The following is a 26,261-nucleotide window of genomic DNA, read 5'->3' as shown; positions in this document are numbered from 1 at the left end:
TAGCAGTGGCTGGAGTGTACAGTGCAGCTGTGACTAGAGTATATTTACAGTATGGACTCTACAATGAAGAGTAAACCAAGGAAGAACAGGAAACAGCCAGACATTAGTGCTAGTAATACAATAGTGAAATTTGATTGTTAGTTTATATTGTTTCCTGTACAGTGTCTACTTTCAGAATCATGATTTATTTTCTGACACCTCTCCATTCTGCCTGTGGTGTAACAGCTACTAGAAAGTATTTTTAACAAGTGCACACTGCTCTAAAGAAATGCTGCCATGCAGGTACCCATGGCTGTGTTTTGTATTTGTATTTATATCTTTCCTCAGAGAAGTATTTGTACACTACCTTACAGTTATTAAGGTTTATAAGGAATGAGGTTGTAGGTTTGGAGTCTGTGAAGGATGTTGGGATGGGTAGTGTTAGTGGCAAGATCATGGGTGTGAGGGTTGTTATGCCAACCTGTTAAGGGAGTATCTAGAGGAAACCTTCAGAGCCTCCCAATCCCCTGGTCTGTATAATGTTCATTCATGGTATCTTCATGATGTGGACTCTGGACCACGACTCCCTCCTTCTTTCCTTCACAAGCTCAACACTTTCTCTCCCATCTGCTTCATCTGGTCCTCCTCAACCCACTCTGCCACCTACTCTCTGATTGCTTCATCCACACCTGTGTCCACATTAAACCCACCAACCACGAACAGTATGTGCATTTCGATAGCTGTCATTTGTTTTACACCAAAAGATCTCGCCCATACAACCTGGCCAGTAGGGAAAGGCTTATCTGAAGTGACAAGAACTCCCTTGCACAGTATACTGAAGGTCACACGAAGGCCTTCACAAGCAGGCCTTTCCACCAGTCCTAGTGCAGATTTCCCATGCAATATCCCTACACACATCCCCAATTCTCCCACCACCCCTAGAACCACCTGCAAAGGAGTATCCCAGGCTATAACAACTGAACCACATACATTGTCAGAGCTTTGATTACCTGTCGCTATTCCCTGATATGAGGGGCAGCTTACCTGAGGTCCTTCCCATCCCTCCTAAAGTGGTGTTCTGTTGCCCACCCAGCCTCTACCCACCCAACCTCCACAGTGTCCTCTTCTGTCCCTGAGCCACTTCTAATGCCATTCCAATGCCACAGAGATAATATCTCTATGGAAGAACCAGGTGTAAGATCTGCCCAGTCCCTGCACTCATCACATCAGATTCCAGTCTTGTCACAGGCTAACCTACCCTACCCCATCAAAGACTGGGCTGTCTGTGAAAGCAGCCATATCATATACCAGATCTGCAGAAATTATTACACAATGTTTTATGTTGGTGCAAGCTGCAAACTCAGCATTGCCCGAGTATTCATATTGCCAGTTTTCTATTAGAAATACACAGTTTCTGTAGACTGGGTGCATCTGCTCCATGTATCTACAATTCGATTTTGTAAATGTCTCTGTGGCAACTAATCTTCATAGCTTCCCTACAGCCTCTCCCTTCTCCCCATTGTGCTTGGCAAGCTTGCCCTGCTGCTATCTAGTATCTGCACACATCAGACATGTACACTGTCCGATAGCATTCCTCCCCCCACCCTTACCTTCCTAGCTTCCCCCATCCCCACCCCACTCCAGATTGCTGCTTCCATTCTTCATGACAGTTGCATTCTAGCAACATTGGCTGGAGGTAGCAGTCATCTGTTCGTGAGACATGCCTACTTGGGTGAATGTGCATGTGTGTGTTAATCACTTTAGGTTCCGAGCTCACACTGAGCAATTTGTTGCCAATTTGGCTGTCAAGCCCACAATAAAATTATAATGGATGTTTTCTAGGCAGCTTCCAGGTGTTGTAGAACAGGGGTGCCTAATACAAATTACTTTCTAAGCAATGGGAAGTCCAGATTGGAAATCAACAATATTATGAAAACAATAGTTTCACTACTCACCGTGAAGATGAAACATTGAGTTTCAGCCAGACACAACAAAAAGATATTGGGTTTTCAGCCAAACCCTTTTTCAGAAAACAAAACAAGAGCATGCTTCATGTGCTCACTGTCTAAAGGCGGCTGGTTTTATATGAGGGTTGCCCAGAAAGTAATGCACCACTTTTTTTTTTTCTCAGGCAAAAGCAGTGCTACGAATGCGAAACAGTACATATGCATTATTTGAAGTCTTGTGAGTGAGTGCGTTAGGTTTCCATCACTTCTGACAGGTAGTGCAGCTGCAGGACAGTTTCCAAATAGTGTATGTAGGTGATGTACATTACAAGCAACTTGCAGTCATTGAATTTCTCACTGCAGAGAAAGAAACTGTGGGGAATATTCACAAATGCTTGTGCAAAGTCTATGGAGCATCTGCTGTCAACAGAAGTTAAATTAGTTGTTGGGCACAGAGGGTGAGGTCATCAGAAGGCTGTTCGGTGGAGCTCCACAATCTGCGGCAATTGGGGAGACCATCCACAGCTGTCACACCTGACCCGTTGCAGCTAGCTGATGTCATTTGCCATTAAAGGAAGATATTTTGAGGACAATGACAGTGAAGCATTGGTCCACCTCCAGGACAAGGATTGGTAGCCAGAGGGCATACATGCCCTTGTTTTGCACTGGAGGAAGGCCATAGAATGGGGTGGAGATTACGTCGTAAAATAGTGTGTGTAGATAAAGCTCCATTCTTTCGTGTGTGTAATTCTCATTATGTTCAATAAAGAATTGTTGAAGAAAAGAATGTGGTGCATTACTTTCTGGGCAATCTCCCTTTACATATTATTTTACTGCTATCGGCCAATGTTCCGCTGTCAGAGTATAAAGCAGCATCCGTATTTCTTGCTTAGAGACTCAACAGTCGAACATTCGATATATATCACTCGCAGTGGGTCCGCAACTTCGATGTGCACCAATTCTTGAAAATTATAAAGGTCCTGTTAGCTGATGATGGACAACACCCACCCATACATTGACAAAGAATTGTTGCTGATGGCCTCTGATATGGTTGGCATGAGTATTGTCCTCAATCCAGACATGGCAGTTGAAAACACCATCATGGTTAAATGAGGCCTCCATAAAATTGCACAAAATATGGCATTTCAGCTCTGAGGTGGATAATCCATTGACAGAAGTGTACATGGGACCCAAAATTGTTGGTCCCAGTGCTTGCACACATTCTTTGATAGGGGTGTAATACCTTTCCCACCAGTATACTCCCCACACTGTATGTTTCAAAGTGTGCTTTTCACTGCAAGTTGATGAGTGCTTATTACTGGGTGGGCGGTGGTATCCATGTTAGAAAGAAGCCTGTTGGGAAAGCTTTCTCTGTATATTCGTGTCACTTTACAGGCACGACATCCTGGCGCACAGTACATTAAATTCATGTCTGCCAAATCCTGTGATGAGTAATGTTCCACCTTTGACTATGCACCACGCACTGTACACGGTAACACATCTCACCATGGACACAATTCAAGCTGCTTGAATGCAATGGACAACTGACACCAGGCACAGTGATTTGCATGTGCCACAGATTAATGTGTCAGTGCGATGCCAAATGACATCACATGAGACACGTTCTATGTGCTAAGCTGTATGCAGTATGTCTGTCTGGTGGTCAGGACTGTACACTGTTTACCACCTACTATCTGTTGCATTGTAAAACTGACATCCAGTAGCTTTGTGAGAGTGCAGCAGAATTGCATGCACCGTTGCAGTACATGCATTGAGATCTTCTGTCGTCACTTTGAACAATTACTGCAAGCTGAGTTGTTACACAATCGATGTTGTGTATGATTTTGGACCTACCGTTTAAAGTTCATTTAAAGATTTGAAAAATCTTCATATCACCAGTAAAATTTTGTTCGGTTAAGATGTTGAAGCTGACTAAAACCATAATCTCACTACGAGTTATGGATTAACCTGTATCATGGCATGTGAATTCTTGTTTCAAATGTGTCGGAGGTTATAGTATTTTCAGGGAGTAATCATCACCCTTTGTAAATCTCGTCCAGCTGAAATTATTGTCACTTTAGCATGTGCACTGCAATATTATTACTTCAAAAGATTGTGCCTACAAGAACTGAAGAATCTGTTGTAGGCCTAATGTACATAGCATATATTCATCACTCTGTAATAGTACCATGGCATATCTCCCTAAGGTTAACTCTTCAGTTCAATCAATAAAATACAACAAGAGCCTTGACGTGGCATGATACGGGATGTTTGGGAAATTGGCGTGCAGTCACCATATGTTGGGAGTCTGAACTGCATAAGTTTAGTGGAAAACACTTTCCGCAGATCTGATTGTGATATGCTTCTCGCGTACGCAGTTTAATCAGTTTTTAAGTCACATAACATTCATAGGCAATTGTGATATGTTACGTATTTTGCTACTCCCCAGAGCAAAATTGTGGTGGATGTGGTCTAGTGAAAGAGGGGCCATAGATTTTTCGAGATGTAGCAAAATACGTAACATATCACAATTGCCTATGAATGTTATGTGACCTAAAAACTGATTAAACTGCGTACACGAGAAGCATATCACAATCAGATCTGCGGAAAGTGTTTTCCACTAAACTTATGCAGTTCAGACTCCCAACATATGGTGACTGCACGCCAATTTCCCAAATATCCCGTATCATGCCACGTCAAGGCTCTTGTTGTATTTTATTGATTGAACTGAAGAGTTAACCTTAGGGAGAAAGTTCTCACAATACTGTTTGGGACGAAGTGTAGTGTTAGCTGTGTGTGCAGGAACACCACTGTGTTGAAACTATCAGTAGTTGATTTGGTCTTAAGTTGAACAATGAAATCGAGGACCATGAAACAATAATATTCACTGTTTACATTTACTTTAAAAAATTAATATCCAATAATGGGCCATCTGAATATTGCTAACTACACTAGAAATTTTGTGATAATTCAAGCACAGCATGAGGATTCTTCTTTGACCATAATTGTTTTTGGTGTGTTAACACAACCAGAGGGTTGGAACCAGGCCTTGTCTGTCTAGAAGGTGACATCAAGAATATCAGTGGTGTTCTTCTCAATAAGAGTTAAACCATTTGCAGTAGGGTATTCACTTTTCAATTTCTGCGTTTTCTGTTCTTGCATTATTGTCATTTCATATGGAAGAAATTTCAGTGTTTGCCCAGTTGCTTTATGCATGGTTGCATGCCTGATAACTTTCGTGTGGCAACTTGCTCAGTGATTTTGCTGCTGAGTCAGAAATATCCAGCTACTTCTGTGCATAGGTTTGGGTGGTATTACATTGTGTTTAGCATGTAACCCTGAGCCTGTTTCTTGAAATTTCTCAAAAAGTCGACAAACTGCATCATGATTAGGTACAGCTTTTTCTGGGCATTTTTCATCAAATGCTTCCTTGTACTAAATTTCTGTATATATTGCGTTGTTGAAACACATGTTCAATGAGAAAAACATGCCACACAATTGAAAGCACCATAATTTAAAGCCAAATGGAACATCTAAACACACTGTACATCGCATTCAATAACTTTCATCAACTGAACCAAACAGCTAAATGTTACGCAGCTGTAGAACAATTAGAGAACAATCGCTGACCTATGAAAAACTGTTCTGCCAACTTCGATTTGCACTTCCGATGTAATCTGCATTCATAGTCCACTGCTATCTGGATCTTATAGTTACGTACTAAAATATATGTTGACTGTCACATTAAGTGAACTGTTGCACTCTTTGGCTTTGAAGTTATTGTACACAGTACATTATTGTAGAGTTAGACTAGTCCTGTATACCTGCTCTTCAGTGAAGTGTGGCTCTTAAGTCTTCGGTTTAGGCGATAACAACACTTGGTCATTTTCACAATAACCATCGAACAATTGCCTAATCATCTGATATATCCTATTCTTTTTAATGCAAGGGCTGTTGACCGCTTGACACTCAATAGGGTGGGATTACCAGTTGAAATGTGCCTCAAGACCCTCTGCTAGGTCTATCGTCTACTCTCCTAGACCCTCTGCTAGGTCTATCGTCTACTCTCCTAGACCCTCTGCTAGGTCTATCGTCTACTCTCCTAGACCCTCTGCTAGGTCTATCGTCTACTCTCCTAGACCCTCTGCTAGGTCTATCGTCTACTCTCCTAGACCCTCTGCTAGGTCTATCGTCTACTCTCCTAGACCCTCTGCTAGGTCTATCGTCTACTCTCCTAGACCCTCTGCTAGGTCTATCGTCTACTCTCCTAGACCCTCTGCTAGGTCTATCGTCTACTCTCCTAGACCCTCTGCTAGGTCTATCGTCTACTCTCCTAGACCCTCTGCTAGGTCTATCGTCTACTCTCCTAGACCCTCTGCTAGGTCTATCGTCTACTCTCCTAGACCCTCTGCTAGGTCTATCGTCTACTCTCCTAGACCCTCTGCTAGGTCTATCGTCTACTCTCCTAGACCCTCTGCTAGGTCTATCGTCTACTCTCCTAGACCCTCTGCTAGGTCTATCGTCTACTCTCCTAGACCCTCTGCTAGGTCTATCGTCTACTCTCCTAGACCCTCTGCTAGGTCTATCGTCTACTCTCCTAGACCCTCTGCTAGGTCTATCGTCTACTCTCCTAGACCCTCTGCTAGGTCTATCGTCTACTCTCCTAGACCCTCTGCTAGGTCTATCGTCTACTCTCCTAGACCCTCTGCTAGGTCTATCGTCTACTCTCCTAGACCCTCTGCTAGGTCTATCGTCTACTCTCCTAGACCCTCTGCTAGGTCTATCGTCTACTCTCCTAGACCCTCTGCTAGGTCTATCGTCTACTCTCCTAGACCCTCTGCTAGGTCTATCGTCTACTCTCCTAGACCCTCTGCTAGGTCTATCGTCTACTCTCCTAGACCCTCTGCTAGGTCTATCGTCTACTCTCCTAGACCCTCTGCTAGGACTATCGTCTACTCTCCTAGACCCTCTGCTAGGACTATCGTCTACTCTCCTAGACCCTCTGCTAGGACTATCGTCTACTCTCCTAGGCCCTCTGCTAGGACTATCGTCTACTCTCCTAGGCCCTCTGCTAGGACTATCGTCTACTCTCCTAGGCCCTCTGCTAGGACTATCGTCTACTCTCCTAGGCCCTCTGCTAGGACTATCGTCTACTCTCCTAGGCCCTCTGCTAGGACTATCGTCTACTCTCCTAGGCCCTCTGCTAGGACTATCGTCTACTCTCCTAGGCCCTCTGCTAGGACTATCGTCTACTCTCCTAGGCCCTCTGCTAGGACTATCGTCTACTCTCCTAGGCCCTCTGCTAGGACTATCGTCTACTCTCCTAGGCCCTCTGCTAGGACTATCGTCTACTCTCCTAGGCCCTCTGCTAGGACTATCGTCTACTCTCCTAGGCCCTCTGCTAGGACTATCGTCTACTCTCCTAGACCCTCTGCTAGGACTATCGTCTACTCTCCTAGACCCTCTGCTAGGACTATCGTCTACTCTCCTATAACCCTCTGCTAGGACTATCGTCTACTCTCCTAGACCCTCTGCTAGGACTATCGTCTACTCTCCTAGACCCTCTGCTAGGACTATCGTCTACTCTCCTAGACCCTCTGCTAGGACTATCGTCTACTCTCCTAGACCCTCTGCTAGGACTATCGTCTACTCTCCTAGACCCTCTGCTAGGACTATCGTCTACTCTCCTAGACCCTCTGCTAGGACTATCGTCTACTCTCCTAGACCCTCTGCTAGGACTATCGTCTACTCTCCTAGACCCTCTGCTAGGACTATCGTCTACTCTCCTAGACCCTCTGCTAGGACTATCGTCTACTCTCCTAGACCCTCTGCTAGGACTATCGTCTACTCTCCTAGACCCTCTGCTAGGACTATCGTCTACTCTCCTAGACCCTCTGCTAGGACTATCGTCTACCCTCCTTAGATTGTGTTGATTGTGCTTTCCCATGCACTCCTTCTTGGTGAGTACCCAGACAACGAATAGGACCACTCTTGTTTCAAGGATCTAAAGTTCATTGGCTCCAGCATGTTAAGGCATCTGTTCCACAGTTCTTAAGGAGTATCAGGGGCTACCATCATTTTCGTTGATGATGCTAAACCCAGGGACAGGAGATGTGCTTTCCATCCTCTGCTGGTCAGGAACAACATTCAACGCTGGGTTTGTGTAGGACTATCAGCTCTGCTAAAAAAAAACTACGTTTTATTAAACATGCCTTTCTCAATTATATTTTAATTTTTCAGTGACTCAACCAACAGTGTCCAGGCTATTGCTCACATTACTTGTACAGCATTTGCTTTGATGGTCTTGACACAGTTCTGCGGGTGTAAACTCACTTGGAGATAGATCATCTGGTTAGCTACTGCTTCCTCTAATGATCTCCATGCTTTTCGTCCCTGAAGGAAGAAGGAATCCACTGTCCTATGTTGCCTCTACATAAGTGATACCCATAAGTTATTTTATCTTCTAGTAAGCCACTCGCTATTGTCGTTGAGGAGTCTTAAGGAAAGTGGCACATATGCACCATGATCTTCCAGATTCTTTGACTGTTGGCAGGCAATTGAACTGCTTCTTAGTTAACTTGGAGAGCTGCTTTTATTTTCAGAGATAATGTTTTAAACTGCTCTGGAGGCGGTGTTTACCAATACATGATTTTTGTCATCTCAGTCTGATGCATTTTCCTGTATCTTTGCTGCCTTTCATACTCCTGTGTCACATGTAGCCCTTAACCTAGATTCAGAGTGGTCCATGGCAACGTTATCTGTCTTACCTCCCCTGATATTTCCCTTCCTCCTTCTTTACTTTTACAAAGGAACATGTTGCTTCAAAAGCTTGGAGTTGTGACAAAAAATTGTCTATGTAGCACATAATGAAGTGAAAACAATGGAGGGCTCCGTAAACTCTAATACAGTGGTAGGCCCTGTGACAGATGATGTCCATTTGTCAGTTAAACCTTTCATTTCTTTTCCAACTAGAAGTCACTGCACTTGTTAATTTGACTTGCATCACTTTTGTATAGTTGAATATGTTTCATAAAATATTTGTTACATGTAGAGTTCAGCAAAGTCAGAAATTCAGTATTTCACTGAATTAGACTTGTGAATATATCAAATAATCACTGTTCTGTTTTCACAGGGAGGTTGGGGGAATTACAACCAAGGAAGTGGGGCCACACCTAGTAATGTAAGCAGTAGTGGCAGCTCAGGTGGAGGCTGGGGCCAGAATTATAATCAGCAAAGCTGGGGACAACAAAACACCCAGCAGAGCTGGAAAGGTAAATAAAAATATTGTATATATTTATTGGAAATGTTCGTTACTTTGGCATTGTTTCATTGGTCTACTTCCCACCAGTATAGTACAATCATCAGTGCTGTGTCTAGTTTTGCAGTCCTATTTGTAGTCTTGACAAGCTATTACAGTCGGATGCTTTCAATTTTTGTTGGGGCTGAACATCAATTCAGGTAGTAAATGTGAGTAATCAGTGACAAAAAAGTGGGATTGATGGCTTCTTTTGGAAGAGCAAGCTAAAGATCCATGGTCCAAACAAAATTTTGACATTGTATTACCTTTGACACGTTTTTTCTCCCTGATAGAACTTCATGTATCTGGACAGTTTATCAATGATACCAAGAACCTGTCATCAGGTTAATTATGTCAGATTATTATGACTGACTTTGAAAATGATTTGTCAAGTGCTGCTAAGTTATGGGAAGAAGAGTTTCGTGCTGCACTTTTAATAAATCAGCAGAAGAGAAGTAGTTGTAAAATAGTGCATGCAAAGAAAAGATGCTTCCATGTCAACAATCTGGCTATGGATAAAGTGCATAATACAATATGGCAGAATACCTTGTAATTTTAGTAGTCTTGAACATAATTAGACCTAGGTGAAAAGTGACTTGGATAGAAACAAAATAGTTTAAGCTCAGTAAATTGCAAATGCTAACAAAAGCAGCTATTGTTAACGTTACACCACGTGAAAGGTTTCTAGTTCTGTACAGTAGTCAGTCACACTGATGCTGCAAGGTTTTCCAGGAGAAGAAATGGAAGATTCTGTAATTCCTGTCAGCTCCAACGCCAGTTTTGTGTCGGAGGAAGATATGATCCTTCCCTTAGACTCAAATTACATGTCAGTGAATATTTTATTAATATGCGTGGTTAATGTAGAAGTTTCCTACTTGGTATTTTCATTTGTTATTTAACAATGCTTCACTGACAGCTAATTTGTGCACCAAAGTGGGCATGATATACTGCACACATGATGGTAACAACACTGACCTCCACTCACTCAGTGCATACCGTATTTACTCGAATCTAAGCCGCCCTCAAATGTAAGCTGCACCTGAAAAATGAGACTCGAAATAAAGGAATAAAAAAAATTCCCGAATCTAAACCGCACCTGAAATTTGAGACTCGAAATTCAAGGGGGGAGAAAAGTTTTAGGCCGCACCTCCAAATCGAAACAAAGTTGGTCCATTGTAATATGAGACACAATTTAGGTCGAATGTATGACGATACAGCTACAGTAGTTCGGTTCAAGTCGTAAGCTTAGCAGTTAAGCTATACCAGGTAGCCATTGCTATGAGTCAGGCGCTCCGTCCATATTTATACGGGTACCCTTCCTTTTTCACATGCTTCGTCTGGTTTGAATCGATTTGCTTATTTTGCTTTGATCTGATAAGTGCCGTTTTCTTTGTTATAGGTGTTTACGTCACTCTAAGCTGAAAATGCATTACTGTACTGTGTCATGCCTTGTTTGTCGCATTCTGATAGTGCGTGTTTACGGCCTGTTGCTGCTCGCGGCATGGCTTGCTTTTGTGCGCGCTACCGCCGCTTACAATTAAAGAAAAAAGAGAGAGAGAGAGAGAGAGAGAGAGAGAGAGAGAGAGAGGAATCGTCTCATTAGCGAAACAATGGCAAGAGACTGCTATTTGTTTATTTGTTGTTACTTACACTGCTGCTTTCTTTGATAATGATCAACAAGAACCAAATGATAGAGGATGTTCTGAATGAGAGTTTAGCGAAAATTTTTCTCTGTTCGAAAATCTTTGCGGCCGCTTCTTTAGTACATCAAATTCTGCACAGAAATTAGTCATCTTAGATTTTTCAGTTGCCGTGCTTCATTTCTGACTGTATTACTATTACGCATAAGAATAATACGAATATAAACATGACACGATAAGTATATTCTTCCGCGTTTGCTGTTGTCTCACGCTAGTTTCGTAGTTTATTGGGCAGACAGGATTTAAATGAGATAGCAGCAAACACGAAAGGATACATGGCAAAATGTTTATATTCGTATTATTCTTATGGTGAAGAGAATACTGCATGTGATTCACATATCATCAAGTTCCTATTAGCAACCACCTCTTCTCACAGGTAGGGAAAAATTCAGAACGTAGAGTTGGCCATATTGACAAACATCCCAAACAGTCTTACCAGTCGGATTTTCGTAGTACATTGAAATGTTGCTGCATTCGAAGATGAACAATACGAAATTTGTGTTTACTTCATTGGATAATGTATGAAAATGCAGTGGTCGTTACTCGGGGCGGAGAAAAAAAAGCTCGTTTCCGCCTCTCTCTCTCTCTCTCTCTCTCTCTTTCTTTCTTTCTTTCTTTTTTAAAAAAAAAAAAAACTGACGCAGAGGTTTTGGCGCCAGTATTTATCTTTGTGCCTACAAAGCATGCCTGTGTAGCGCTACATATATTCGACGGCAGAAGTTAGTTGTGGCGGCACCTACCAACATTTTTAAGAACTTCCGCTTGCTTTGCACTCGGTTGTAAGCCGCAGCCGGTTTTTTGGATTACAAAAACCGGAAAAAAGGTGCGGCTTAAATTAGAGTAAATACGGTAACTGTCAAAAGTCGCGCTTTATTTTAATTGTACTGCAAGGTGGAGAAACTGCTCTCCCCCTCCTCAAAAGATCCTGTGTTATTGACCTGCATTTCTTTACATTCTTCCACCAGTTTTCTTACCCATTTGCTCTTTGTCCCATTAAAAGTAGGGAAAACTCCAGGCAAGCTTTCCATAAAATACGTAAGTTTTGTTCCAGTTCTGTACTAGTGTTATACCCTTGTTAAGCTGACTTGTTTCACTGTAATCAAGAAATTATAGAGAGTAACTGCCCAATACCATAGTTTGTGGCATGTTAAGAAAATTTTCTGTGTTTATTATTAGGTTATGGGCAGCAGCAACAGCAACCACACCACCAGCAACAGCAGTCACAACAGCAGCATCAACAACAGCCTCCACAACAGCAGCAGTCAGGATACGGTCAACAAAGCTATTCACAGCAGGGTTATGGAAGCACTACACCATACAATTGGAATCAACAACAGTACTATAATCAAGGTTATGGTTCCAGCAATCAAGGATGGGGACAGGTAAAATTAAAGCTCTTATTTTCAACTTTAAAATTTTATACAAAAGCTGGCCAATATTTCAGGAAGCAAAATTTTTGTACTGCCTATACACATTTAAAAGAGGAAAGAAACTATTCCTAGTTTCCAGAACTTATTACTTCCTTTCTGATGTAGGAAACAACACAAGATGGGTGAGTTTAAAAAGGAGGGAAGGTTGCTAAGACCCCAGGATGAGATAGCCATCTGTAGAGAAGACAGTTGAAAATAGAGAAAACCTACACTAAAGTCATGGGGTACCGCCTAACATCGTTTGGAGCCTCTGGCATAGTGCAGCAATTTCACATGGCATGGAATAAACAACTTGTCAGAAGTCCCCTGCAAACATATTGAATCATGCTGCCTGTATAGCTGTCCATAACTGAAAAAGTGTTACTGGTGCAGGATTTTGTGCACGAACTGGTCTCTTCATTATGTCCCATAAATGTTCTGTGAGATTTGTCACATGCTCTGGGTGGCCAGATCATTCACTTGAATTCTCCAGAATGTTCAAACCAACTGCGAACTATTGTGGCCCAGTGTCATGGCCCATTGTAGATAATAAAAATTCCACCGTTGATTGGCTGCATATAGTTTGAGTAGCTGAACATAACCATTTCCAGTTATGCAATGAGTTCAGTTGGTCCAGAGGACCCAGTTCATTCCACGTAAACACAGCCCCCACCATTATGGTGGCAGCACCAGCTTGCACAGTGCCTTTTTGACAATTTGGATCCATGGCATTGTAAGGTCTGTACCACACTTGAACCCTACTATCAGCTTTTACCAACTGCAATTGGGACTCATATTACCAAGCCATAGTTTTCCCAGTTATCTAGGTCCAACCGTTATACAGCCATGAGCCCAGGAGAGACGCTGCAGGTGATATCATGCTGTTAGCAAAGGCATCTGCATTGGTTATCTTCTGATACAGCCCATTAATGCCAAATTTTGACACACTGTCCAAACTGATACATTCATCATAGATGCCTGCGGTAATTTCACGCAATGTTGCTGGTCTGCTAGCACTGCCAACACTACTCAAATGCTGCTGCTGTCAGTCATAAGGGTTATCGGCCACTGGATTGTCTGTGGAGAAAGGTTATGCCTGAAATTTGGTATTCTTGGCACACTCTCGACGTTGTAGATCTTGGAAAATTGAATTCCCCAACGATTTCCGAAATGGAATGTCCCATGCGTGTAGCTCAAACTATCATTCCTTGAGGAAAGTCTTTTAATTTCTGTGATCTAGCCACAACAGAAATCTTTTCGCATGAATCACCTGAGTACAGATGGCAGTTGCAATGCCATTTTATACTTTGCGTACATGGTACTACTGTCATCTGTATATGTGCGTATCACTATCCGATGAGTTTTGTCACCTCATTATACAGTGTCTCCAAAGTCAATTGGCTTTGTGGTACAACAATGAAAAGTAACTCCTTTTACATATTTAGATTTGCATTGGTAACAGCAACAGTTACTTGTAATTGGTGTTACTAACAAAAGAAAGTGTGAATACAGAATAAATGTGTAATATTAAAGTTATTGTCTTGGCACAAAATGTAAACAGTTACAACGATGTCACTGGACAGTTGTGGTTTGGTGAGCTATCCTCACCCCATATATATTCTACACTATGCCTCAGTCCAAAGGTAATAGGATAGAATGAGATAAAAAGATAAGAGGAAATGAAATTAAATGTAAATTAATAGTACAGCTAAAAACAGAGAGAGAACTATAAATATAAGAGTAATAAAATAAAATAGGAGGATGAAAATACTGTGGTGGTGGTGGTGGTGGTTTGTTCAATCATTTTAGTGATGGTCATTCCTGTACACGAGATATGTTCAAAACGTTTTCAACTTCTGCTTAGTAGAAACACATTTATTGATTTGAAGATACAGAATCCAATCACTTTCAAAGTAGTCTCCTTGAAAACGCGCACTCTTCTCCCATCACTCCTGCCATTGTTAATCCATCGTTTGGAATGTCGATCTGTCAGGCCATTGCATTCTGCATGATGTCTTTTTTTGACTGTAATCAAGTTCCTTTCAGGGGTATTTCAGCTTGGAAAATAGCCAAGTCACACAGAATGGGATTTACTGTCTACATTGTCTTTTCCAATTTTCTGATGTTGGTTCTGCTTCATTGTCAACAGTTTCGTTACGTACTTCAGAGAGACTCCTCATGCAGAAATGGTTGGTCAAATTTGAATGTAGTAATCAAGCGGTTTCCCACATCATTTGCAAGGCTTTTTACTGTGATACAACAGTCTTTCATGACCAAAAACATATGCTTGTTCAATGGCTCTGCTTTTTGTATGGTTTAGGGTCTGCCTCTACGTGGTTCAGTGGGTGGCCTTCTTTGAAATGTGTGTACCACTCCATTATCTATGAATAGCTCACAGCATCGTCACTGCAAGTCTGTTTAATCTTGGAAATGATTTCTGCTGGGGTGAGGTGTCCCCCACCTTTTTTTAATTTGATGCAATATCGCTGTTCAATTTTATCTGTTATTTAATAAAATATTGAAATCCAATGAGTGCTCACTACTTATCCTCGCTCATCTACAGTACATATTATTCAGTAAGCCACCATATGGTGTGTGTTGGAGAAGATATCTTGGCCCATTACTAGTAGTCACATTTCCTGTTCTCCTCTCAACCGGATTGAGGGAAAGAAGACAGTCTGTCTGCCTCTGTACAGGTCCTAATTTCTCTTACCTCATCTTCACAGTCCTTGCACAAGATGTATGTTAGCAGCAATAGAATCACTCTGCAGTCAGATGCAAATGCTGGTTCTCTAAATTTTGTTAATAGTGTTCTTTTAAAATAACATCTTCCCTCCAGGGATTCCAATTGTAGTTCACGAAACATTTCCGTAACACTTGTCAATCAAACCTACTAGTAACAAAAGTAGTGGCATGGCTCTGAATTGCTTCAGTGTCTTCCTTTAATCCAACCTGGTGTGAATTCCAAACACAGAGTAGTACTCGAGAAGGACTCACATAAGTGTTCTATGCATGATCATCTCTTACAGATGCGCTGCACTTTCCTATAATTCTCTCAGTAAGCCAAAGTCAACCATTTACCTTCACTATTACAGTTCTCATGTGCCTATTTCACTTTGTGTCACTTCATAGCATTGCGCCTAGATATTTAAGAAATGTGACTGTGGCAAGTATGACACCGAAAATGTGTGTTCGAACATCACAGAATTGTTTGCCAACTTGTCTGAATTAACTTAGCTTTCTCTACATTTAGAGAAAGCTATCATTCATCACACTGAATAGAAATACTGTCAAAGTCCTGCTGTATCTTGTTAAGTCACTCAGCAATAAAACTTCCCTGTACACTACAGTCTCATTGACACTTGATCGGATTGCTCTTCACCCTGTATGTCAGATTGTTTATGTATATAGAGAGAGTAATGGTCTTATCACACTTCCCTGGGGCACTCTTAATGACATCTCTAACTCTGATGAACACTTGCTACCCAGCAGTACATGCTTGTTTCTATTAGGTAAAAAACCTTACAGAGACATTTCTAAGAACTTTTCCATAAGCTTGGACCTCAATTAAGTCCACAGTGTGTCCCTGTATTGGTGCTTCCCAAAAATCTAGCAATATGGAATCTGAGTGTCAGACAAGTGCTTTAAAAATAGATGCTAATTCGTGGACAGGAGATTTTTCTGTCTGAAGGAAACTTGCCATAATCAAATGTAGAAAATGCTCACAGATTCTGCAACAAACTCGCGTTTGGGAGTCTGTAATTTTATGGATCCTAGCTGTGGAGCCTGCCAGGGAGGTCCCTTTGTTTGTAATCTGTGCAGCTCTGAAATGATGGTATGTCTCTATGGTCCTCTCGCATGAATTATTTTTTAAATGTGAAATTTAAAACATCAGCTTTCATGTTGCTGTTGTTTATCTTGCTGCACATGGGCCACTGCTAGTGACTGAGCTTTCTGCTGGCAGGGAAAAATTGACGGCTGAACATAAATGTCCCCCACATCTATAATAAAGTCAGTTTCCTGCACTTCATTGATTTACACAGGAAAGGAAGATGTTTGATTGAAAAGAAGTGCAGCGAACATGTGTAAGTTAGTAAACCATGTGTGGTTTCAGATGTTCTGCCTTTGTTGCAAGACTTATCAGTGGTGGTCCTGAAGTGGAAGTGGATGGGTACAGGGGATAGTCATTAAACAGTCTTGATAGACTTGTTCTTGTAAAAAGGCTGCAGCGGCCTTTAGTAAAGTGACTGGCAAAGCCATTTCTTCATATTTTCATGCAGAGTAATCACCAATAAACCTTCTGACTCGTATTTACCTTTGCCTACCTCTGTAATAAACAGCACTTTTAAGAAAAGGCTTTATTGCATAAATAATTGCTGTGATTGTTAGCAGGATTGTGTGGAGAGATGATTGTATGTACATGATAAAATTCTGCAAAAGTATTATGCTCCTGCAGCTGTAGTTTCTGCATGGCCACACTTAAAGACTTTAGGAAACAAAAGCTTTCCAGTGGTGTTTGTGCTAAAGAAAGGTGTGATACTTCATTAGTCTTTTAATTGAATAGATAAAAAATCTATTCGCCAAGCGACAGCAGAACACACACGCAAGAATTTTATATGCCACCGTTTCGTGAGTAGATTTTCTAACTATTTAATTAAATAATTTTATCAGTAATTGATTGTTTTTTTGTTTCATTAGTCTTTTGCAAGACTTTTTAGCATTGGTGTTGTCATCCAAATGGTGTATACTAATAGTATACTAGTAGACAATATCTTAAGCTCAAAATAAGTGGTCAACATTAAGAATTTATCAAAATGCAAATAATTCTTAACCCAATAACGGAGATGAAATCATAGTTTGGAAAGAGATTTGTTGTTCAGGACAGCACTTCACCTTGTGGGTACTACACAATGCTGAAATGAGCCTGGTGAGCTGCCAAATTATCTATTTCAAATGATAGTGGGATCTGAGCTGATGTCATTAAAGATATTGTGTGTGTCCTGTTGTTGCTGCAGTGGAGTTAGTCTAGATGCAACATTTTGTGCATTCTGTGTAATAGCAAGGAGTATTGTATTCAAAGATTCTAGCTTTACGCAGACATTATTTAAAGTATGTGCTGTACTGCATGATGAATGGTTCAAAGATCTCTCTCAAAAATCAAAATGTAGTTCATCTCTTTAAATGCATTGTTTTGCAGATATGTTCTGTGTGCTTTGAAGTTGCTCTAATTGTTGAATTTGAAGTAATACCAACTTTTGAAATAGTGCATCCACATTTTGCCTGTTGGTTTTTAGAGATGCATGAACATAAAAACATTTTTTTGCCATAGGCATAATGTTACAATTTGAATTGTGATTAGTGTCTTAATTTTAAGATGATGTAATATTTCAGAATAAACAATTTCATTTTTGTTACATAATACTTAACGCATTCTTTTATTGTTTATGCAGACGAATACAGACTCCTATGGTGGTCCTGCTCAGCAGCAAGGGACATGGCAGGGATATGGACAGGGTTACAATTATGGATCCAGTCAGCATGTAGCACCTGGTGGGGGCTACCCTAAGTAAATGTCATATTCAAAATGAAATCAGTTTTTTAGATGTGAGCAGGAGACAAGTGTTACAAAGCAGACTTGACACTAGATACACAAGTACACAGTGTTAAAGCATTTTTGATTTTGAGGTATGACAGACAGTGCTTCATAGCTCAGTAGTTTTAAGAGTACATGTAAAACTGAAGAAAGTATTTTCTGACAGTAAGCTCTTGTAGTTCATTATTGTATTTTGTGTTACAATGAAATTACCAGATTTATGTGAATGTGAGAAAAGAATAAATGTACGTATAATTACCATGACCATTACGTATAGTGGTGTGCAATTCATTTTGAAAATTCAATTTTATTGGAACTCATTAAATATCATTTTAATTCGGATAAAGTACAATAAGATATGCATAGCTATTTCAGGCATCATCCATAGTGTAATATTAATTTTTCTACTCCAGTATTACCCAAGTAAAATACATCTGAAAACATCGCACTGCCGATTGTGAGAGTGTTTTTCAAAAATTTTCTAGTGGTGTTCTAGAGAAATTGGCAGTGGAATTCTGTTATGTGAAAATGTGTGATCTGAAAAGAGCATTGTCCTCCTCGTGTAACCTGATAATTTTGACATGTCAGTAGGGAAGGCTTACAAAAAGTAATCATTAACTATCTGCCACTCAAAAGAAACTGATTGATTTCAGTGGTGAAGGGAGAAGCACTTAGTGTGATACATGAGATATTTCATTGTTTCTTGTAACTTTAGTTTTAACAGCAGTGTAGTTTGTGAAGTTAAGTAACATCTATTCACTTGCAAAATGAAAATGTAATTTCCTACATTTCTTGCAATTCACGCTCCTTACTAACCATCGACTGTTCCATTGGAGAGGTCAACTCAGATTGGCTGTTGTGTGTGCAATGTAAACTAGTCAGTACTGTTGTTATTTCTGGTTAATTTATTCACTTCGCTGCCATCGCAGTAGTGTGTGTTTCAAGCATTTTGCTTTTTTGATCGTTTTTGAATTGCTGTTTTCAGTTTGGTGGCAATGATGCCAATATGGTGCCACACTCAATGAATTAAGTATAATTTTAAAAAGGTACATAAATTATAACTTTCTCATACACATACAAGCTGCGTGACACACAACACATTTCAATTTCGATAGGTAATAGAGATCAAGAATATTGCTGAATTTATTTCTTTGCACATTCCAAAAACATGCACTCAAAATTATTGTACTTTCCCATTAATGTTCTTGACGGTATCTTGAAAGTAATTTCAGTGAGAAATACTTGCCAGTACAAAAACAGTATTTCCTTCCTCTTGCTTTTTTCCTCTCCTTCTGAAAACAAGTTTTGTTTTCACATTACAAGGAATTAAATATTTTCTTTCACCCATATGACAGCAGTGCATCTGTTAACAAATCTTTGCTTTGTGTTTACTAGAAATCATTACTAGTAAAAGGTCTTTCATGCTGGAGTAAAATTGGTCATACTTAATGCTTAAGAAGAAAAGGTGAAAGTTGCTGGGCAATTATTAATTGCCTAGTGTTCCAGTATTGTACATTATGCTCTGATCGTCAGTTTTGTTTGCATTCTCATTCCAGTTTTGTGTCTTGATTAATCAAAACTGTAGGCCTCAGAAGCTAAGGTAAACAACATTGGTGTTTGCCTTACTGCAGCCTGTGGCAGGCAACTGCTTTTTCTTTTTTTCTGCAAGAATTTTTGTGTTAAAGTTGTTGGACCTTCTCATGAAGTTGATTTAAAACATTGCCAAAACTGTTTCCTGCAATAACATTTTATATTACTGACTTTTCCACATTTCATGTTAATTTTGAATTTAATTGTTGCTGATGCCATAATTTAGTGATGTAATAATCTTGCAACTATTGTCACTACATATGAAGTTTTAAAATGTGATCTTAGTTTACACAGTATTGCAGCAGACACTTCATCCAACTACTGGTGATATGTTGGATGTTGAGAGAAGAAAAAAAAGGCATTCCTGGCACATCTATTTTCTCTTTCTTGTCATAGCTATTCTTAAAGTGATATCTGTATCGAAGCACTTAAAATTATTGTACATTGTACAAATCAATAAAAATCAAAATTCTCATAAATGTTCCGCTTTTGTGACATTAATTATTATTCTGCAAGAAATTTAAGTAGTTTTGTAATTGCTTTAGTCAAGTTTCAGCACATGAAAAATGCGTGACCTTGATTTTGAGTGATTGGTTATTGTGTGTGTGTGTGTGTGTGTGTGTGTGTGTGTGTGTGTGTGTGTGTGTGTGTGTTTCACAGAGAGAGAGAGAGAACAGTGTGGCAGAAATTGTTAAAACTGAAAGTCTTACTTCAGTGTGTGCTCCTTATGTGGTAAGTGCTGATTTATGTAAGATACAGGAAAAGCAACCAGTCAAGTGTAGCAGATTGATGTGTGGAGTAGCAATAGTACACTAACACACAGGCACCCAAATGTACACCCTGGTGGCTACAGTAGTGATTTACTGAAGATAAACTGCTGTATACTAAGATGACCAGGAAGATATAAGAGTGGAAAACTGAAGTGTGACACCTTGACTACACCAATATTATTTGAGTGTGACAGTTCCAGCACAGATCATGAGTATCAAAACAGCATCTACACTGTTTAGATTTCAGTCATATAGTAGGAAAGTTGATGATATCAGAGATATTGTTTATTTTGATTCCTGATGTTGGGGTATATTGTGAATATTTTTAAAGCATAGATTTACTGCTAAAGTCAAGTTCGGTTTTCCATTACAAGATTTGTCCCTAACCCCAAAGTTTGGGTCTTCCAGGTTTTCAGCTTCTTGAAATGAAAGTAAAGTGAACTACTAAGTATTTTTCATCAATCAAATCCAGTGATTCTAACACGCTTAGTATAAGAAAATAAGTTAGGAAGTTGGAAGTGTTCTGTGGATGAAATTTACATATTAACTTGTAACAATGTATTTTATAGTGAATAAATTGTTGGCCAGTAGTTCTAAAACTTGGAATAACTTCTGCATATGAAGAGAATCCTTAAATATTATGTGAAATGAGCCAGAAATTGTCATCGCAATACGCCTAGGTTAGCACAGTGTCACATGACTGTTCAAACTGTGCAGCACTGTTGACATTTGCTGGAGAAATTCTGAATGAAAACAAACTCTCTCCCTAATGTTTAACTATAGGTAATCTATTAATATTGTTATAATGTATCGGATGTACTTGACCCACAGCATAAAAAAGAATAAAATATTCCATTGCTACACAGTAGGTACTTGAAACATTTATTTATTTATTCATTTTTAGTAGGAACATGATTTCAGTGATATTTTGACTCTTATTTCCAGATAACAGCTTTTGAAACAATGTCAGTAATCTAAAACAAAGTAATCTTTATCACATTACGCGAAATAAAATGTTCATCTTTGGTTGGTTTCTTCAGAGAATGTGCAGATGACATGTATTCAAGTAGTTTGTTCATACATGCTTGTAATTTGTTGCCATTTATATTTAGGGATGTGTGAGGTCGTCTGTGAGGCAGACTCTGATCTTAAAATGCTAATACTAGTACCTCTCCTTGCTGGGGAATGTAGCCGATTAGAAAGTCTGGAGTCGGCTACTCCAGAAACGTCTAAGAGTGGCTTAAGTGATCTTCCCTTGTGAAGATAAATGCAACAGGTCCTGATTTCGTTGGACCATATGTCGTGTTATTAAATCTTTCAAGATGTTGCACTATTTCTGACAGCTTATTTGTGTTATTGATGGACTACCTGGCTGTACGCTTATGTCATTTCTGAAGTTCATAGGATAAAGTATTCTTGAATCCACAAAAGCAAAGACCTTACTCACTTTACATGAGTACACGATGCAATGGTGTGATAAGTTCACACACAGCATACTGACATACTTGTCAGTCCCCCAGCACACAATATGTCTGCTGTTTCTATCATTGCAGCAAAATAAGCACAGAAGGCTATATATATCCCACCAACCACTGAAACAGAAATGGGAAGCTTGTAAGAACCTGCATACAGCCAGACACAAAATAGTATCCAATACACACAGTCATTATTCTCATTCGCTGCAGCAGGGGAAGCCAGACCCGCTTAGGAATTTTGAATACTTCCCTGAACAGACAGGCATGGTAATTCTCCCCCACAGTATGAACCAGTGTGTCAGTTAATTCTAGTATGTGGCCAGTGTCAAATGTATAGTATACAATGTTAGTCTCTCTCTCTCTCTCTCTCTCTCTCTCTCTCTCTCTCTCTCTCTCTCTCTCTCTCTCTCTCTGTGTGTGTGTGTGTGTGTGTGTGTGTGTGTGTGTGTGTGTGTGAATCTGTCCTCCACCTCTCTGTCCTGAACATCCCCCTCCCTTGGCTTGTAACTTCTTCCTCTCTTCACATCTGTTAGAATTCCAAACCACCAGCACCTCCTCCTCCTCATAGTATGATGATGATGTCCTGTACTCTGAGGAGCATAGGGGACGATGCGGGATACCCGCACTGCCATAATAGGCAAGGTCCTAGTGGAGGTGATTTGCCATTGCCTTCTTCTGACTGTAATGTGGACAGATGGATTGATGGGGGATGATGATGATGATGATGATGATGATGATGATGATGATGATGTAGATGGCACAACAACACTGTCATCTCGAGGCAGGGAAAATCCCTGACCCCGCCGGGAATCGAACCCGGGACTCCGTGTGCGAGAAGTGAGAACACTACCGCAAGACAAGCTGCAGTCCTTTATTGTATAAGTACATGATGAAAGACCCCCAGGATGCCGCAAAGTTAATATTTATTTTTAAAAAATTAAACACTGATTGAACGTAGTAGTTGGCAAAGACGTTAATTGTGAACTTGTGGTGGGGTGCAGACAAACAAAGAGACTTTCATTCAATTATTTGTACATGATTTTTTTTACTCACAGACTGTCTCGTATGTATAAGGAGGCTGAAGATGTGCGACTTAAAGATATGAAGTAATGTGAGCTTTATGTATCACATGGGAGTGTGAATAATATTATATGGAGAAACAGTATAATGTATTTTTTATTTATTGAAGTAAGTGAAGAGGGGAATTACAGGAAGAGGATTTTCGTGATAAGGGCAAGTGCCAGTGTTCCCGGAGTCCTCAGCCGCACGCAGCTTCAACTAGATCAGCTAAGTCCGATTTGCCGAGAAGAATTTTAACAACGCAATAATATTCAATTATATCTATTTTAAAGCATTTTTTATATTACCTCATTCTTCTTTTTCCTTTTACTTTAGCCTTTCATGTTCCTTTGTAACACACAATTCCTAAACAACGTGTTGGATCAAACATATTTTCCTCTTCTGTATCATCCTCGTAAAGTTCTTCTCCCCTCCTATCCAGCTCAGCACCTCATTTCTCATTCTGTTGATCCGTGTCACTTTCTCCAGTCTTCTCCATAACCACGTATGTATTTTACTGTTGTTAGAGCCTGACTGTCCATGTTTCAGAATCACAATACACCACACGCCACACTGAGCATTTGGCTAACCACTTTCTAAAAGTAATGGGGATGCTTTTGGCTGTCAACAAACCTTTCCACTGTAGAAAGCTTTCTTTCCCATGGAGGTTCCGTGTCTCATGTCCTCTGCACAACTTCGAATGGAAGTTATCAAGCTTACCAAATACTTAAATGATGGAGCCTGCTCTGGTACCATAGTGTGGAGTGATATATTAACCGTGTCATCACCTTTTCCGATTTTCGTCACTTTGGCAGTACAAATGCTCAGTTTCATTTCAAACAGTTTACCCACTCTTATTCTGTTTCAGCTAGCACAGTCATATCATCAGTGTACTTCATAGTTTTTATTCTTTATCCTCTTGTTGAACTAACACTTTGTCCCATAAAAAGTTGCTTTATCAACATCCTATCATCCCGATCTATACCCAGGGTCAGTGATGGGATGGCGAGGCGCGGCGACTCGAGCGCACCGAGAATTTCTCGAGCCTCTAGTTCTCAAGCAATTCTCGAGAAGCTCACGAGAAATGGCTCGGTGGAGTGTGTCGCTGCGCGCCGGTTGGCTGCGACAACATACGCCACGCCGCTGTTGTTTTATGTATTGAATTCCGCCGCTAGACAAACATGCTCGTAACTAGTATGTCTCAGGTTTCATTCAAGTAAAGTTGTTATTCAAATCAATATGGACACTCGAAAACGAAAGTCATGGTGCTGGCAATACTTTACGGAGGATGGAGATAACGTTACTTGCAACATTTGTCATGAAAATCTCCGTAGTGTATCAAAAAATACAACGGGCATGATTAGACATCTTAAACTGCACAATTTATCAAGCAATAAAACAGCGACGTCTGTGGATACAGAGGTTCATTCTTCCAATAGTGCTAGGCACACAAAATATCCAGGTACGTATGGTACAAAAGGTGAATTCCGTGCAAAAGTTCGGATATTGTCCGAAGTGGTCCGCCACGCTTAAACATTGATTTTTTTTAATCGTACTCAGATAACCTACAACATACCCCAAAACCAAACCTATACTATCCTAGCTTTTGCACAATGCGATATGTAATTTTATTGGACTAGTTGTGGAGCATAACGTATCCCTGTGCAGGAGCACTGATCTAAATCTTAAGTTCCTCTTCATAGAGGGACGGCAACAACAGCTAGATGAAGCACTAGTGGCCATGATAACAGACTATTTTCAATCGTCGAGGACACAGGTGGGCCCACAATACTCGATACCAAATCGAAAAAAGTTGCGCCTCATGATTGAGGACGATTACTATAAACAGAAAGAGGTTGTAAACTTGGCCGTGGAAGACTCGACTTGTGTTTCTTTAACAACCTATATTTGGACCTCCCTCAATAGTGACTGTCATTGCTGTAACTGGTCATTTCATTAACACTAATTGGTGCCTGAATGCTTTAGCTCTAGAGACATTGTTTCCCGGAAAAGCATATTGTGCTAAATATTAGTGAGGTGTTTGGAAACGTGATTTCAAAATGGAACATTGAAAACAAAGTTGAAAGCATCACAACTGACAAAGCGAGTAACATGACGGCAGCCGTACAACTTATTCACAGTGGCAACATAGGGTATGCAACATTTGCCGTGTTTAGCACACACCATCAATTTAGTTGTGAAAAGTTCTTTGAACAGCAACAGTGAGCTCTGCATAATGTGGGAAAAGGCCAGAAAAATTGTTAGCTATTTTAAAACGAGTTGCAATGCTAATGAAAAACTCCACGAGATCCAGGATCTAATGAAAAAACCTGTTCATTAATTGATTCAGGAAACCGAAACCCAATGGAACAGTAAGTTTTATATGCTACAACGTCTAGTGGAGCAAAAGGAATGCATTGCAGCCTGTTTTATCAACTTTGTATTCAGGTGTAGAGAACCTCACAGCTGACGAGTGGAGAATTTTGAGCGAATGTTTCTGTGTACTAGAACCATTTGAAGTGGTAACAAGTGAAATCTTTACTGAAAACTATACCTCTCTTTCGAAAGCTATTCAAATAATCAGACAGCTAATCATAACCGTATGTAATGGGAAGTGGGCTACCACGACAGCGCAAGAGCTACAGCAACATCTGCACAACTCACTAATAGCCCGGCTAGGATTGATAGAAACAAACAATGTACATGCCGTTGCCACAGTTCTCGACCCAAGATTCAAAACGTTACCATTTACGAATCCCATTCATTCAAAACATGCCGTTTCAAGCCTAATTGCAGAGTGCACAGACGTGGATGAGAACCTACGATCTACTCATTCGGCTGCTAACGACACTAGCCACGAGTACCATTTCGTACAAAACGCCAGTAGTTCCTTATGGGTTTCTTTGATGAAGAGGTTTCCAATAAAAATCTAATGAAAAGCGGTTGTGATGGCATAGACCTGGAGGTACGATATTCGGAAGAACCGTACCTACAACGCACGGATAATCCTTTACACTACTGGAAAAAAATGAAAAGTTACCCAGGTCTAGCTGTCGTGGCAAAAAAATCTGCAACTTCTGTTCCCAGTGAAAGACTATTTTCGAAAACAGGACTACTTATAAACAAACAAAGAAGCAGACTAAAAGGACAATTGGTTAATATCATATTTCTAAACAAAAATCGACGGCAGTGTAGCAATGGGATGTAAAAATGCCTTCTGCTGAACAATTTTTGTGCCCTTTCTTTTTTCAGTAAGTAAACGCATGTATGCAGTTTCTGTATATAAAAGGCTATAGCACTTCTTTTACGTTTAAGCATACATGCAGAATGTACAAGGTAATTCATATTGTAAGAATAAAGCTTCTGTTTTATGCGAATTCTGTTCTTTGTTTTAAACAACAATTCTATGATTTTTGTCTTACGAGACATATACTAATACTTCA

The 26,261-nt window shown here is 40.2% G+C and overlaps 1 protein-coding gene across 1 annotated transcript in view; it reads left to right on the top strand.

The window, feature by feature from the left end:
* LOC124593217 (heterogeneous nuclear ribonucleoprotein U-like protein 1) overlaps nucleotides 1-19,993 on the top strand; it is a 134,194-nt gene extending 114,201 nt beyond the window's left edge. Inside the window, exons 15-17 of the mRNA XM_047131907.1 lie at nucleotides 9,058-9,196; nucleotides 12,099-12,304; nucleotides 17,782-19,993. Of these exons, the coding sequence (XP_046987863.1) occupies nucleotides 9,058-9,196; nucleotides 12,099-12,304; nucleotides 17,782-17,901 (465 nt within the window). The 3' untranslated portion in view covers nucleotides 17,902-19,993. The remainder of the gene's footprint in view (nucleotides 1-9,057; nucleotides 9,197-12,098; nucleotides 12,305-17,781) is intronic.
* Nucleotides 19,994-26,261: the final 6,268 nt, after the last annotated feature.

The sequence above is a fragment of the Schistocerca americana genome, chromosome 2 (assembly GCF_021461395.2).
Source record: "Schistocerca americana isolate TAMUIC-IGC-003095 chromosome 2, iqSchAmer2.1, whole genome shotgun sequence".
Lineage (NCBI taxonomy): Eukaryota > Metazoa > Arthropoda > Insecta > Orthoptera > Acrididae > Schistocerca > Schistocerca americana.
The sequence above is the reverse complement of the archived record's forward strand: the minus strand, read 5'-3'. Positions and strand labels throughout refer to the sequence as shown.